Source organism: Gymnodraco acuticeps, unplaced genomic scaffold (genome assembly GCF_902827175.1).
Source record: "Gymnodraco acuticeps unplaced genomic scaffold, fGymAcu1.1, whole genome shotgun sequence".
Classification (NCBI taxonomy): Eukaryota; Metazoa; Chordata; class Actinopteri; order Perciformes; family Bathydraconidae; genus Gymnodraco; species Gymnodraco acuticeps.
The window spans coordinates 498,231-515,987 of NW_022990014.1; the positions used below are offsets into that span (position 1 = coordinate 498,231).

The following is a 17,757-nucleotide window of genomic DNA, read 5'->3' on the forward strand; positions in this document are numbered from 1 at the left end:
TGGACTGACAGGAAGCGTTCGATTTGAGTTGGCGCGCCACTTCGAGTGTGCAACAGTCTCTATGCAACGTTCAATACGGCTTAGTTTCTTTCTCACAAGTACATTTAGCAACTAGTCGTCAATATGTACATATTGTTGAGGCTTCTGTCATGAGAGTGACAGCTCCAAGCTTAGCAATACCGTTAACTCAGCTTGTCAATAAGGAAAGATCGAACCAGGTCGGCATCCGAAGCTTCCCTCTTGCATAATGGAGTTATTACCCTCGGCAGATGTGTATCTAAATCTCCATCGTCTTTCCCTCTTTGGAAAGATAATCTTATTTAACTGTAAACGAGCTTCAGCCACACATGACAGCGAAAAAAGTGAGTTAATATTCTGCAGTCTTTCATTTGAACGGGAAGACAACACGTTCCTGAAGGCAGCTGATGGAGCAGCTGTCATCAGCAGGAAGAGATCTGCGCGTGTGGATATTGTAAAATGTAAATGTGCCATAAACGTTCAGAAGAGAGTCGCCATGCCGTGCATTTTAGTGACAAAGAAAAGCGAAAGGGGGGGGAAGTTTCCACTATAGTCTTCTCACACTGAGCAGCTCTAACAGACTGGAGCCCTGCATTGAGTTTAAACTCCCTTATCAAATGAAGGAGAATGTGTCTATCCTCCAGGGCCCCACAGTGTTGTGGAGCCATGCTGGGAATGTCTTCTTTGCATCTCTGCAGGCAGGAGAGGTGAAACAGATACCCATTGAGTTGTCCCATAGTGTTATTGGAGAACTTCCCCTCCACAAAGAACAGGTATTTGTTCTTGGACTAAAAACACTTTCAGACCATTGCTCAAATACTCAGTCCACAGGACAAACCCTGGGTTATTTTGTTGAAAGTGGACATGTGTTTGATGGCTCTATGGTCTTGCCTCATCCCTATGTTTGCATCACACGGTGCATCTTGGTGCTGTCAGCTGAACAAGTGGATGATGTGCTGGAATCCACTTTGGTTGCAGCAACTTCTAATCAGCAACTTGTATATTTTGAGAATGGCATTGTGAAAGATGTGTGTCAGCTCCCCTTTGAACAAGCTGAACACATTCAGATGGTCAACACAGGGAGAAATGGCTGCCTCTTTGTCGTATCTTTTTACCAGGGGCATGTATGTGCTATTCGCAAGGAAACATTTCAGGTAAACCAATGTTAAATATCTTTATTTTAATTCTATGTTCTGCTTGACTCTCCTTCTCTAAGCCTACTTTGTAAACTCTCTCCCCCAGATAGCCTCCCACTGGTCAAGTGTCAGTTCTGTTCATGTGGATGACTTCCTGGGATGTGGAACAGACCAGATGCTGTTGGTTTTTAATAATCAAGGCACAACAGGACAGCCTATAGAAAAATATCTCCTCACTGACCTTTGTGGCATTTCATATTCTGTAAGGCATAACATGTACTCGTCATGTGGATATTTTCATTATTAGAGAAAACATTGGTTGGTGGTCAGCTAACTGATTTAATTACACTTTTCAGCGTGGTCAGGACGGTGGTGCACCAAAGACTCCGCCTCCTCCACCAGAGAACGATCTTCTCACCCTTAGAGCTCTAGAGTCCAGACTACAGGTAAGCATTCCTAATCTATTACTGGACCGACAGCACTAGTCTTTTGGAAAGGAAAACAATGCTTTTAGCATAGTCAATCATATATCCTAATGATATTATTACATCATAATATGGTTTTTACAAAAAAATGAATTAATGACGCAAAAGGACAAATGAACAAAATGATGTAAAGAGGTGAACTCTTGTTCATATTACTGAAAATGCATATGGCTTTATTATATATAGTTCTTTTTTTTTGGACAGAACATTATGAGTATTCATTTCATACAACACATCACAAAATAAACTACAATTTAAAATCATTTGTTGAGGGCAGTACACACTTTCTCATTCTTGTCATTAATTTAAACTGTTATGTCTGCTTTTCATTAAAAAGATAGCCTGGACAATCTAAGACCATTGTTCTTTCCCTGGAGGCTCAGCTTCATAGAGCTCCTTTGTTGTCAATAAGCACAATTCTGATGTCTGTTCTTTTTAGACCTTTATTCCCTAGGTACATCACTGCATGGTTGTTTGGAACATCTTATCAATAGTTTCATTCAAATAATTCCAGGCCTTAGTTTATTGCATCTCTAGAACACATAGATATTGTTGGCCATAATTCACATGTAGGTCGACATACATTACAATATAAATGATGTGTATATACTGAAGATGTCAGAAAAGTATTGTATTAATACTGTAAAAATATTGAAGTTAACCCATAACACCATATTATGCTTATAGTACATTTAGCGATGGTTATTTTTACGAGAGATTTTGAAATTAAACTTTCAAAAAACTAAATCTGGGGGGAAACGTTCTCGTAGACCCTCAATGTGTGTTTCATCTATAATATAGATCTAATATAGACTCTCAACTGTGATCTGTTTGCAGAGTGGATTGAGCGTGCTCCAGGATCTTCAAAGGGAGCTGAGAGTGAAGGACAGAGTTCTACAGCAGTCCGTCCAAGCCCTTACCAACGTGGTCTCAGAAAGAGAGACGATTCTCACCCAGCCTGAGCAGGTACAGAATATTGGTATTTTCTCCTTATATTAGTGCAGTTGAAGATAGACGTAAAAGGGGGATAGAGTGTGGACAACATGCAGCAAGGTACCGCAGGTCTGATTTGATCCCACCGCTGTAAGTAAATGTGTCTCTATCCCAGAAAGGTGCCCTCTCTAGCACTAAGACTAGATAACATAAAGTCTTATCACATGGTATTAGCTGGTGCTGTTTTCAGTTGCATCTATGATAATAATATATCTGTAACACTGACATGCATTTCAAATCAGTTAGCAACTTCAATGCGATACATTTTATAATACATTTTTGGGGGAATTTAAGAACACACACAAAAAAAAAAACGGTGAGATTTGTATTACTGTTAGTCCCGCCCTCCTCCCCCTCAGTTCTTTTTACTCCAGCATTTGTCACTCATGTTAATACATTTTCATATTTGAAATGGCATCTCACATGAGGCTGATGTAGTAATTGCTCCTATTCCTGCCTGAGGCATTGAGGAAGCAAATACAGGCAATAAATGCAAACGGCTTGATGTCATTTAATGTTTTTTATTTTAAATGTTTTTCTTACTGTTGCTTTAATTTCCTTTTGCTGTGGTCACAAGACTTGCCACACAGATCAAATGATGAATGTGGCCTGAAGGAATTCAATAAATATGCCAGGAATAATTCTACTGTATTTGACAGAGAGTATCACTGGCACACTCTTTGTTTTTGAATAGTATTATGAAAGTCCACTAAATATGTACCTGGGCAAATTGAAATATTTGACATAAACTGCTATTGCTGTCAATGCTGTCACACACTGTCATCGCTGATTATAGTATTTTCACCTTCTGTCCAGGAAGGCCTTATTGCTCTGTGGGACTGTGATGAGTCAAAGGATGAGGCCATGGCTGACAAGACACAAGATATGCCAGCAGGGCTTTCAAAACCTCAAGTTGACAAGCTGTGGCATCGCATTACCGAGGAGCGAATGGTTGTGGGAGTGATACTAACTACTGACAGCTCAATGTAAACATCATTTGTTTTTTAATTGAAATGCAATGTCTGTGAAGAATGTGTGAGCTGTATTCACCGAGGCATCAGCCTTCTTAAATATTCCTTGAATATGACATTATCTAAACACTTATCGGCAGTTCTTCTAAAAGACTAAAAGTGTAGTTGATTTATTATGATAAAGATACAGGCACAAATAAATGGCACTCCACTTTTAAGTCTAGTGAGAAGTGCTTATGTCTAGCTGTCAGACCATATCAATACTTCCTGATAACATTTGTCAGAAATAAAAAAAAATGATGCAGGTGGACAAATTATATCAAATTAATCACATTTGTGAGGTACAATTTCTACCTGTGTTCATAGTTTTTTTACATGATTAATTCAATCTTAGTCTGTTAATCTCAGTCAACAACAGCTCTGACCCATTATTGCTTCTTTGATTGCTGCCAAATATATATTTATCGAAGGCAAATGCAGCGTGGTAAACTGGTCATCAATGCAACATGTTATTTAATTACTCTCCAATTTCCTTTTTTGAAACTTATCAGAGTCCTCTCTCCACCTGTTCCTGTTTTTATCTGTGAACATGTGGAGGAAAGCTACTTCTGGCCTAATTGCTCCCTAATGCTGTTTGGATTGCACTTGTCCAGCTGATGGCATGTCGCCACCTGGAGATGTTGGTGTTTTTAATCAGTTCTCAAGCTGTCAGGCATTTAAAAAAAGAAGTGATTTCAGTATGATACCCTACTGTCCATGTGATATCTGATATGTTTTATGATGTGTTATTTTTGCTCTAGACCATCGGCCAGTGTGAGCTTATCCATCCTGACAGAGGCGGGTCAGAGCTCAACGCCTGCAGTCATCCAAACCCAAAGCCAAGTGTTCTTGCTCCCTGCGCCCCGCTCCTCCTCCTCATCATCCTCCTCCTCATCTGCCTCCACATATTCAGAGCCTGCAGCCAAAAGAAGCAAGCAGCACAAGGCAGGCAGAGCCAATGATCTCAACACATGCAGACTTGCTGTGACTGCTGTGTCCAGGCTGACACCTCTGTTGACCTCTGGCTTTGTCAAGTGCCGTGTCGTGCTCCATTACGTCCAGAGACAAGATGCTTTTGCCCCTGTGTGCAACCCAAAACCGGTGGTCCTGCATTGTGGTCAAGTTGCTTTAGACATCCACAGTGATTTCCAAACCAGACTGTTAAAAAACCCTGAACTCAAAACAGGTAATACCAAAAATACACTCAATTTGAGATTAAACAATTGGCTTGTGTTTGTTCATTGTTGTCTTCTTTGTTTGTGCCCAGATGAGGTTGAAGAAGACTTGCTGAGTTTGATGGCGGTGCTGGATCGTTGGGTCTTCCTCATAGACTCTCCAGATCACAGCCTAGGTGATGTGGATGGCTGGATTCAGAGAAGAGAGGGCTGTAAGAGGTTGGCAGTGAGCCCTCAGTATCTTCTGTTAAATTCTTCAGGACCATCTCCTCTCATGCTGCTTCACTGGCATCAGATAACCCCATTCCAGGGGGAACTGTCAGTCCACTCCAGGTAAATAACTCTCTTTAAAAGAAGCTCTAAGTTGTCAGTACTGCCTCCGAGTTGTAAGTGTTGGTAGAATGAAGAGATTGGCCATAATCATGTCAGTTAAGTGAAATCAATGTGAAATAGTGTGGCTTGCAACAAATGGTTTATCCATTTCCTCTCATAAAGTGTTTGCAAAGCTGATTTTTGGAATATTTAGAAACCTGCATTCGTTACATTGTGAGACTGACCGTTGAGCGGCCCAGACTAAGCAAGGAGGCAGAAGCAGAACGTCCAAAAATATAACCCGACGTGGGCATTTATTAAAATCATGTGCACAAAGATCACAGCCTCAATCCTGCTGTTCTCCTTGCACACATCCTGCAGCCACCAGGATCTCACACACCCAGTTACAAGGAAACGGCACCTAAATACACACATACTAACAAGACATAGGTGAGGGGGGAGGAGACAACACAGAACACCAGGTGCACACAATCATCAGCCACAGACATCAACATATTATTTGCACCCTGATTACTCTCAACCGCTGTCATCCTTACACCAGCATAACTACTCTCTGCGCTCTCGCAAACTCCCCAATCTTTTCAGGCGGAGCCGAGGACCCGACCAGCACCTGCCAGACGACATTCCAATAAATACGGTTTAATCAGTTAAAAGATACTACCTCAATAATTAGTATAAATTATGTGCAAATATGTAATGTCAACTGTACTGTGCAATCACGCTAATAAAGTGCAATATTACCCGGCCTGATAACACTCCGTTCGATGTCTCACTATGGGATGCGCCTCATCGTGGAGCAAACAGAAGCATCAATCTCATTACGCCAATCCTGATTGGCTGGTGATCTTGACGTCAACGTCAGGGAATCACCCCCTATAAGTAGCTTGCACCACGACGCATGCGTTATTCAAACACCTCTTCTCGCTTCAGAGCACATCTCTACAGTAGCCGGACAAGCTTAACAGTCCACAGACTGAACCCAAATCCAAAACATTTCGGTCGACGGGCGCTCGCCGGCTGCTCCTTCTGCTTCGCAAGAAGACGGTAATACTAACGGCAGTTAGTATTAAAATCGACCTCGCCGTTTCTTTCCCCGGAAAGTAAGGTAAGGTTTTGATTTTTCTCAAGCTAGCTACGCACCTGTTGCTAGCTAGCTTCCCCTTACTACCGACACCACGGTAGCGAGGACGCTTTTCTTTTTCTCTCTCACGGAGGAGAAAAGGATTAGAAGTATATTGACACACCAGTCAATATTCTTTGAGAACAAAGGACCCACACCGTCCCTTTTTCTCCGGATTAAGGACGGGTTGGTAACACTTTTCTCTCAACGACGTACCTGTTACGAGCGGGTCCTCTCCACGCCACGAGGCGAACAAGATGGACGCCTCTCCCCCTCACACCAGAGGAGTCAGGGACTCAGAGGCTCGGTCATGCGGCTGCGGGTTGAAGATAGCAGGCACAGACTCACACCAGGTCTGCTCGTCCTGCCTCAGGCTGGAACACGCCCAGGAAGCTATCGACAACCCCGGCTCGTGCGGGCATTTTGCCCGTTTCATCCGAAAGAGCCTCCACCGACGGCTAGCACACCAAGCTAGCTTGTTGGAACAGGACTCCCTCATGTCCACTGATTCGCCGTTTGGCAATCAAGACACGGGGGCGTCCGCCGCAGAGACTGAGCCCCTCACTGTGTCGGTCTGGGGCTCACTAACAGCGGCAGCTGCGGAACCGGGATCCCACGCCGTGTCAGGCCGGGACCCGGTGGCGGCAAGAGACGCGGGAACGGAGCCCCACGCCTCACCAGGCGGGAGCTCCCGGCGAGACCTCACCATGGTCTCGCCCGCGGAGGATGTCCTGGAATTAGACTACATGGAGGACGAAGAGGACACCTCTGAGTCCCTCCTGTCTGATTCGGATGAGCAAGAAGAAGATATCTTCATGTCATCGGCTCAAACGGCAAAGCCGGGAGCGATGGCTGCTCTCCCGGGCGATAGCACACCAGCTTCGCCCTGTCTGAGCATGGACCTGCAGGCCGCGTGTCAGCGCGCTGTGTCCAGGCTAGACATCCCGTGGCCCGAAATGGCCAAGGAGACCGCCAGGTCCCGTTACGAGGGGAAACATTCTCCCCGCAACGAGGACAAGGAGGCAACTCCTCCCGGTCTTCCCGGAGATGTTGGATGAGGTGTCGGTCTCGTGGAGGGACCGACCCTTTAGCAACAAGGCCCCAATCCAGGGTGCCTCCTCCCTAGACTGCGACGGTATGGAGAGGCTCGGCCTGCTCCGCATACCGCCGATGGAACTGCTGGTGGCAGCCCACCTCCTACCGAGGATGGGACGTCACCAAGCAGGAACCCCACGCTGCCAGCGAAGGTGGACCGTTTCCAGTCGACCATGACTGAACGGTCCTACAGAGCCGCAGCGTTGTCCGCCAGGCCACGTTTCCTCACTGCTAACCGCATACCAAGCAGAGCTCTGTGAGGATATGTCGATTAATCCTGGACCGGCCGTTCTGGACGAGTTGGCCGCGGTCACAGACATTTGTCTCCGTGTCCAACGCTGCGCCGTCCAGGCCACGGGCAAAACAATGGGGATCATGGTGGTGCAGGAAAGAGCTAGATGGCTCAACCTCACCAACCTCCCAGACCGGGAAAAGGAGGATGTGCTTGACATGCCCATCGTTCCCGAGGGGATTTTCGGCTCCGCTCTTGCCTCCATGCAGAGGAGATGCGAGTCGAAAAAGAAGGAGGACGAGGCCCTCCACCTCTGCCTCCCTCGAAGGGCCCAGCCGCTGCCTTCGCAGCGGCAGCCCTTCGTCCAAGCTGCCCCGAACCCTGCTCGGTTCAAAATACCGAAAACGCAGAGGTCGCAGCGAGCTGGCCTAGAAAATCTCCGGTTCCGGCTGCAGTCCAGGCGCAGCCAACCCAGAATTTCGGCCAGCAGTCGAGGAAGAAGAAGCGAGCGGCGTGACAGCCCCTCCTTCTCCCCTCTGTGACAGAGCTGGAAGTCTACGGTTCCCCAGCTCTAAATGTGTTCCCGCCGCCTCGAGAGATGCCTCAACACCATCCTCAAGTCCGCATAAACACATGTCACACACTTATTGATTTTTCTGTCATAAAACATTTTCCGCTGACGCATCCAGGCTTCGAGCCAAGGGCGCAGCTCGAGAAAATGAAAAGCAAAACAATAAACAGTCCGTCAGCTGTTCCCCTTCTGAGAGCAGCTACGGCCTCTCTCAAAGGGCGGACAATTGACGGGTCTGTGAAGGCACCACTGCCACGCGCATGCGCAGTGCCGGCTGGGGCTGTAAAGGCACCACTGTCACGCGCATGCGCAGTGCCGGCTGGGGCTGTAAAGGCACCACCGTCACGCGCATGCGCAGTGCCGGCTGGGGTCGTGAAGGCACCACCGTCACGCGCATGCGCAGTGCCGGCTGGGGCTGTAAAGGCACCACCGTCACGCGCATGCGCAGTGCCGGCTGGGGTCGTGAAGGCACCACCGTCACGCGCATGCGCAGTGCCGGCTGGAGCTGTAAAGGCACCACCGTCACGCGCATGCGCAGTGCCGGCTGGGGTCGTGAAGGCACCACCGTCACGCGCATGCGCAGTGCCAGCTGGAGCTGTAAAGGCACCACCGTCACATGCATGCGCAGTGCCGGCTGGAGCCGTAAGGGCACCACCGCCACACGCATGCGCTGTGTCGGTGGGGATTGTCGAAATGGGGCACCACAGTGCTCAGACACTGGAGGGCCCCATAACACAACAAATAGAGACTCAGAGGGGAAGAGACGTGACATCTCAGCTGGCTCTAAGGAGCATACAGCGGGAGATGCTCACGACATCTGCTTGGGTTTCTCAAGACAGTTACACGGAGCTACAGACTCCAAGTCACCGTCACCCCCCCTCGCTTCTCGGGCTATCTGTATTCACAAGCCGGGGAGAGTCAACCCATATTCTGGAGAGAGAGATTCTCAGAGTCAGATTACACAGACAAATGTCCTCGTAAAGCACCTGCTCAACATGGGTCTCATAATAAAACTAAACCCCGCGCGCCACGGCGTGCGGAGAGTATTGGTTATTATGAAATGCGTAGTGGCACTACGCCACTGGCCGCACCCGACTTTTCTAGTACGGGGCGCGCCTACGGGTGCTGTCCTTTCACGGAAGGTGGTCACCACGGACGCATGTCTGACAGGCTGATAGGGTATTTACGAAGGTCGCCCGGTGAGGGGTCTCTGGAGCAGAGACCTCCAGCGGGCGCACGTAAATCACCCGGAGCTTTTAGCGGTGTTCCCCACCTTAAAACGCTTTCTGCCTTCTCTCAGAGGACACCATGTCCTCGTGAGGACAGACAACACGACCACAGTATCGTGTATGAACCGCCAAGGGAGGTTGCGTTGTCTCCAGTCACACACACTGGCAGACCAACTGATCCCTTGGAGCGGCAGACATCTCCTCTCTCTGAGAGCGACGCATGTGTGAGTGACAGAACTACTGTCCAGAGGTGCACCACTCTATGCAGACTGGACTCCACATCCAAGGATCGTGAGTCCGCTGAGGGTGCGTTATGGCAGAGCCGCGTTAAATCTGTTCGCATAAAGACAAAATCCTCAATGACAGCTGTTCTCTTTAATGCACGATTTAAACGCACCGTTAGGCGTGGACGCACTCGTACACGATTGACCTCCGGGTCTTCTGTACGCGTTCCCACCCCTGGCTCTGATACCCCCAACTCTGGCCAGAGTGAAGGAGCAACGCCACACACTTATCCTGATGGCTCCGCCCTAGCCCGCAACGTACGGGCTGGCGGAGATATATCAGCTGTTGTGCGGGCAGCCATGGCAGCCCCCGCTACGCAGGGACAGATTGTCTCAGGCGGGGGGGGTGATCCTTCACCCACGCCCAGAGCGCGGGGCACTATGGGCCTGACCCGTGAGTGGTACAATCTGAATACAGTGGGACTCCCTCAGAAGGTGATAAACACTATTCAGAGTGCGAGAGCTTCCTCCACCAGGTCTCTTTATGACTGTAAGTGGAGGGTGTTTGAGGAGTGGTGCCTTCAAGAAGGACACATCTCCTTTCAATGTCCTGTCGGGGTGATTTTATCATTTCTACAGGACTTGATCGATAAACACAGAGCTTTCTCCACGATCAAGGTGTACCTGGCTGCTATTGCTGCATGCCATGTGGGCTTTGAGGGTAAGACGGCTAGCCAACATCCTTTGGTCTGCCGTTTTATGAAGGGAGCTCGCAGGCTCCTCCCTGTCTCCAGGTCACTGGTGCCCTTATGGGACTTGGCAGTGGTTTTAAATGGGCTCAGAATGACCCCATTTGAACCCCTGGAAGGAGCTGACATGAAACATCTGTCACTCAAGACAGTGCTGTTACTGGCCCTGGCATCCGCCAAGTGGGTCAGTGATATTCATGCGCTGTCTGTACATCCTTCATGCACTCAGTTCGCCCCAGGGCAAACAAGTGTTGTTGAAGCCCAACCCTGCCTTTACACCAAAGGTGGTTGGTTCGTGTACCCCAATTGACATTAAGGCATTTCCTCCGCCGCTGGTTTCCTCCGGGGAACAGCAGCAGGATCTGTTGTGTCCAGTCCGTGCTTTACGCACATATATGGACAGATCAAAGGAGCTTCGTCTTAATGACCAACTCTTTGTGTCCTGGGCTAACCCTCACAAGGGCAAGCATGTTACTAAGCAACGGCTCTCCCACTGGATTGTGGAGGCAATTGCTTTGGCCTATACGAGTCAGAGTTTGCAAGCACCTTCGGGTCTGCAGGCTCACTCGACTCGGGGCCTGGCTACATCCTGGGCTTTGTTCAAGGGTGTTTCCATCCAAGACATCTGTGCAGCGGCAAGCTGGTCCTCGCCGCTCACTTTTGTCCGCTTTTACAGGCTAGACGTCTCCGCTCCAAGCGTGGCCCGAGCAGTGCTGGGCACCTTGTTGAGTCGGGACTCTACCTGTTAAGTTCTGGTTGGTTGGTGATTTTCGAGATAAGCTCGTCTGGCAATACGGGAGCTACAATTTCCCATAGTGAGACATCGAACGGAGTGTTATGAATGAGAACTATAGGTTACTTACGTAACCCCAGTTCTCAGAGTAACATGAAGTGAGATGTCTCACCAGACGGCCCTCCTTGCTATGGTGAAGCGAGAAGAGGTGCTTATTTTGAATGACGCATGCGTCGTGGCGCAAGCTACTTATAGGGGGTGATTCCCTGACGTTGACGTCAAGATCACCAGCCAATCAGGATTGGTGTAATGAGATTGATGCTTCTGTTTGCTCCGCGATGAGGCGCATCCCATAGTGAGACATCTCACTTCATGTTACTCTGAGAACTGGGGTTACGTAAGTAACCTATAGTTACCTTCGTCACATACATCCATATTTACTTACTAGTAAGGCATCAATTAACAGCTATATAGGTTCATCTCCTATTACGTTTTTTTAAAGGATTTGGGTTATCATTTGATTGTTAAAATGTCAGAATCAATCATTTGATTATTTTTGCTCTCTTTACTAGCAGTCTTCTCCTATTGGTGCATTATAGCCACCTGCCATCCGTGCAACAGTGTGGCACCTGACCTTTGGCAGAATGTTGTTTTGCGTCACTCACGTTCATGTCCGTCCATTAAATGGAGAAGCACCGATGCACTTTACATTTTTCTATTAGGTTGAACTTTCTTTGGTTATCCTACTGGTTATGCCATTACGTTAACAGTGTCATAAAGTAAAAAACATAGACTATCTTGTCCATTATAGATATTTCCTAATAATTTGCAAATGATATTACTGCTCTGGTTCAAACACTACTACGAGGGACTCGTACTGAATTATTCAATTGTATTTAAAAGAACTAAGGAAGGTAGTAGAGGTGGGCACTGCCGCTCAATTTATATTAATGGATTCAAAGTTGACTGGGAAGCGTGTCAGTGTGATATTCCACTGAATATCAAAGTGATTCTCTGCCCAGCACTTAAAATGACAAATTCTGCAAATCAACACTGAACAGGTAGGTGAGTATGAAGCAGCTGATGAATGATACATTATAAATAGACATAAAGAAACTCAGACATGTTTCTATCTATTGCAACATAATATTATAACGTGCAAATTGTGTCTCTGTTTTTCCTTTGCAGCCAGTTACAGACCCTCCAGTTCCTGAACTCTCTTCTGGCGTTCCTCCCTGCGTGCTGCTCCATCCAGCCTGTCAAAGGTACAAGAGGACAGGAAGCTGCTCAAATGTTGTCTCTGGCACTGGAGAGAGAGGTGGTGTCGCTCAGAGACTGTGTGTCATCGCTGCTTACTGATAAAGAGGAGGGGAGGGATAGCCTGGGACACGAGGAGACCCCTGAACCAGGATCTGTGAAGGGACTCCAGAGGTGTAGGGACTTGTTTCAGCGGGACGTGGAGAGGAGTAGGAGGAGGTTGAGCCCCCTGGTGGAGGTGCAGAGTTATCGTAGGCTAACACAAAGCATGTCCGAATTCCAGCTCCATGGGGATTTGGCAGCTCTGTTAGAAACTCAGAGGACTTTGCTCAGCTGATATGCTGTTGACGTGGTTGTTGTTGAAAATCAAGAGGGTTCATCATGCTTTTTGAATGTCACCTGTACTGAAAGAGGCCCTCTTTGCTGGCTTGTTTACGTCTCTGGTGTATCCTGTGTGCGTCAGTCTCTCTTGGGGTTTATACAGTATCTAATAGTCTCTGCTGCTGTGAAGAGCTTCAGCCTATTTCTACTGAATCACCTCTTCAGTTCCACAGCCTTAATCTGATACTGATGGGATGCTGCTCCTGCTTCTTCTCATGTCCCCTGTATTTATAAAAAAAACACTCTTTAATGTCTGCTGCTGCTGTTGTTGCTGTGTGCTTTTCTGTAAGAGACAAACCACTCTCATCCTGTAGTGAGCAACCGTTTGTGTTATTAATAAAGGCAACAGATGATGGCAGAGCAAAGGGGTTACACATCTGCACAGTGACTGGAGTTTACTGAAAGCTTTTAGTGGTGTTTTCCCCTCACGGTTCATTTATTTCCCTTTTCGAAACGATGTTTGTTGTTCCTTCTAGTCCGTCATCCTGTTTCTCTTAGGCTGTCAGCAGTGTTAGTTAAAATGTTGTTCATCCAAACCTCATATACTTGAAAAGACTGAGTTTCTTATATGAGGACTGCGGCAGCTTGGCCATACTGTCTGCTGAAATGGCAGGGAAGGGTTTTTGTTCCCCCCTGTGGAGGCTGAAGAACATGAATGTGCATTTAGTTTGTTCTGGTAGCTACTCCATGGGTGTGAAGTACTCCGTCTGAGGAGAGAGAGGAACCCTCCCTTTTTTACACCTTTAATATGTCTGCTTCATTGCAAGTAACACTTCCACTGGCAGCTGCCACTGCACACAGCTGAGTCATAATTACTTCTAATTGAGTGATTCCTAACGTATTACTTTATGATGGTAATGCAGTTTATGTAACAGAAGTACTACATATATATTTGTCTTGTTTAGAATGGAAATAAAGCAGCTCAGTTAGCTTTTGCTCTTTTATTGATACGACTTGACTTTCCACACGAAGCTAGTTCACCTCACACTTCTCTCCCCTCCTCACACACACACACACCACACACACACACACACACACACACCACACACAACACACACACACACACACACACACACACACACACACCTCACACACACACACACACCACACACACACACACACACACACACACACACACACACACACACACACACACACACACACACACACACACACACACCTTTCTGTGGCTGTGACACAAACACTTCTGTCACTTCGAGCACAGAAAATGAATTCTGAATTCTGTACAGTAAATAACACCAGGGAGAAATACTTGGATCACATGTGAAAACGAAAATTAAATTGTATTGGTGCTCCCTAAAACAGCCCTGACTGCCACCCAGAGTAAAATATATGGTTTGTCATATCCCATTATTGTCTGTTAACTTGTATTAACCGTGAGTGGTGGAAGAGGGCTGCAGGGTTTCTAGCCTCCGCTGAAGTCCTCTCACTTTAATGAAAAATGAAAATGTGGTAGATGAATAATGTTGCTGTTTTTGCATGTGTAAACCAACATCTAAATCCCATCTGACTTATTGATGCAGACAAATTGAACATAAATACATCTCTGCATCGGTCACCTTTGTCGATGCATCAACCGTCACTTAAGCTTTAAACAGTTTATTGAGTTAAAAAAAATAAAATGTGACTTTATATCAACACTATGAATAAAAATGTCATACTGTTATATTTGTATTCTAAATGTGGTTGTGTGGTGCACATGGCGGAAACGTTCTGCCATGCTTTTGTATTTAATTCTTCTATTAATAAAATATCTAAAAACCTATTCTTGATTTATTCAATATAGTAAGGTACGTTTATATATTGTGTCATATTATTTTTGAGGTTCAAATAGTCTATTTCATTGTTTCCTGGAGTTTGACCCTCTTGTCTGCATATCATTCTCAGATAGTGCGTAATCATTATGTTGAAACATCTGTGATGATGAATGGTGCTGCTGACACATGTTAAATTGATGATGTGTGAAGAGGGAGCTGGTCTGGTGTCTTCCTGCTGTTGACTGTTATTGATCAGGGTCAGTCCTCGTGACTCTGAAACTCAGAGGGTCAACCAAACAAAAAGGGACTCCATTGATTAACGCCACATCCACACAATAGTCTATTCTGAGGGGGCTCAAAATGTGAGTTAACACGGCAGTTAAAAAATAGAAAATACTCACGAGTAACTTGAGTATTTTCTTGAATCTTAATGTTTCCATATTTTAATTATTTAACCTAGAAGCTAAATTGTTTTAGGACATCTCACCAAATATATAAGCCCTTAGGCAGGGCCGCCCCTGGCCAACTTGGGGCCCCAAGCGACATTGTGAGATGAGGCCCCCCCCCCAACCGACAGTTGTTTTTGGAAACAAAGTAGGCTACTTTGCAAATATAATTCCTGTTTATTATTATTATCAACACTTTTTTTATACAGTGAGGTAAATGGTAAATGTGCATGTATGTCGCTCAGTATGCGTTTACAGGTGAATACGTCTGCATTTCCTGCCAAATACTAGCCTCAAAAAGATTAAAATATAATTAATGCAAATAAACTACTTCTACTAATAATAATAATAATCATAATCAATTCAATAATATAAATATATTATTTTATTATAATATTGTTGTAATATAGTCAAGACAAAACATGCTTATGACATGCTCAAAAACTGATATTTCTTAAATCTGTATTCAAATATAGTTCCCTCTGTCAGCAATGTATCAACAACTACACACACATTTATATCAGTATTTCTCTGTGTTGTGGTTGACATGATGATGACTGTTAGGAGTAAAAGTTTACTTTTTATTCATGTACTTTTTATTCATGTATTTTTTCTTTTAATGTTTCTTTTATTATCTTTTACTGTTTTTAATGCCTTTGTCTGAATGTCTTTCTTTTTTGTAAAGCACCTTGAATTGCCTTGTGTTGAAAGGTGCTATATAAATAAACTTGCCTTGCCTTAAGGGGAGAGGCTGAGCGTCACCATGAAATGTGCAAATAGACATAAAAATGAATAAAAGGGGAAAAAATGCTCCATGTTTTTTAGGCTGCAAACTTTAACTGTTATGTAAGCCAACTAAACAGACAGTGTATCACTCTTCCTCCTGTACATCAGCAGATAAAAGGCATAACATACTTGAATGAATGGTAAATAAAGAATGCTGGAAATAACTGCAACTCCATTAGCCTGTATGCTCTGCAGAGACTGCCTTCTTCATGTCCTGAATTGCAGCTGATGTTTTAATATGGCAATTGGCAATTTGACTTATACAACATTCACAAGTTGTACATTTGACTCATACAATAACCCACCTTCGAGTGATGCTCTAGTTTCTTCATGTTTTGTTTTTTTCCCCCTCTTGCTTGCCCCGGACTGAAACTGTCTTTTCACCGACATCTCTTCACCTGCACTAGTGGCCGTATCAAAGCCGTGATTGGTCAGATGTCGATTCATTGCAACGGTGTCGGGTTATACACGTGCTCCCCTTGTCACCTCTCACTCTCGCGGGGGGTGCGCGGAGAACTGAGCGGAGAACTGAGCGGAGAACTGAGCGGAGAACTGCGCACAGCAGCTGAGGCCCCCTGCGCAAGGCGGGGCCCCATGCAGCCTGCGTGATTGGCCTGTAGGGAGGGGCGGCCCTGCCCTTAGGCCTAATACTCTAGGCCAGTGGTTCTCAAATGGGGATACGCGGACCCCTAGGGGTACGTTGGAGTACTGCAGGGGGTACGTGAGATTTATTTTATGTTAATGAAAAAAAAAAACATAATTAATGCATTTAAACAAACTGGATAATAAAATGAGAAAAATAAACGTGGTGCTCTCTTTTCCTCTCCCTCTCCTGACAGCCCGTCAGTCTCGTGCAGCTCGCTGAACCTGTAATAAGTGACCCGACAGTAAAGAATAAATATATTTGTAACTAGTTTAGCTAGTTCCAGAGTAGATAAACTAGCTAAGTGTGTTAGGTCTAACTCGTAGTGTATTTTGCTCCACTCAACGATCCGTCACAGCAGCGGAGCTGTGATCATGCAGAGCTGCATGTTCTCCGTCAGCAGCAGCTGATCTGATCTCTCTCGCGTCCGGTTATACTTCACTCGCGTAATGTCCAAATCTATCAGATCTAGATAGTTCTAGTTAATTATATGACTGCCTGCTAATCAAAGGACACCTAAACAATAAGCAAAGTATAGCGCAGCATTATGCATATGTTTATATGAGGGGTCAACATCCCATGCTCATATTTTTTTTTCTCTTCATTCCCATAGCCCCAAAATAAATAAATATACAAATATACCAATTTTAGGAAAAGTAACGAAGTTTGAGCAGTGTGGGTTTTATATTAACAGAGTTACACATATTTCAAAGTGCGAAGTGTAATAACTGCAGTTTGCCTCCCTGTCAGAATGACAAAGATCCTCAGTGAAGCACAAGCCCATGTTTCTCACTACATTGTAAGTACAACTTATGAAAAAGATCAGTTCAATGCAACTAATGTCATCTTAGTGTTATTGCATGATGTTAAAATTGGTTTGTCATGAATTTAGTGATGGATTGTAAACATTTGAAATGTAGCATTTAAGTGTTTCTCAGTTACAATGTTGTTGTTTTAATAAATCAGACACTGATGGTGCAGCCATGTACTGTATCTCTTTATATAGGCTGTTCTTCCTTAACAAATAGTTTTTGCGCTGATCAGGGGGTACGTGGCTGAATTTTTTTTTCAAAGGGGGTACATTATTGAAAAAAGTTTGAGAACCACTGCTCTAGACATTAAAAGGGTACACAACATGTGAATAAAACCTATTTAATGTGCCAGGCTTCTTATTATAATTTGTTCACCTTGAATATTCAGGCTGTTGGCAAGAAACTCTCACACAAGGTCCACTTCTCTCAAATACATCTCATGGCCTTCCTCAGCAGAGACGGTTGCCAAGTTGAAGATGGTTTAGTTGCATTAAAGTAGCTGTTTTCAGATTGATACATTTGAAGATGGCTTCTGGGGACACATGATTAAA

At 45.4% G+C, this 17,757-nt stretch overlaps 1 protein-coding gene across 1 annotated transcript; it reads left to right on the forward strand.

Annotated features, from left to right (window-relative positions):
- The first annotated feature begins 3 nt into the window (after positions 1-3).
- On the forward strand, positions 4-14,525 carry fancb (FA complementation group B). Its single transcript, XM_034213295.1, is given in 9 exon segments — positions 4-550; positions 552-1,172; positions 1,261-1,416; positions 1,511-1,600; positions 2,477-2,605; positions 3,449-3,618; positions 4,404-4,828; positions 4,910-5,150; positions 12,292-14,525. Coding segments are annotated over 9 exon segments (2,541 nt in total). The 5' UTR covers positions 4-247; the 3' UTR covers positions 12,698-14,525.
- The last annotated feature ends 3,232 nt before the right edge of the window (positions 14,526-17,757 follow it).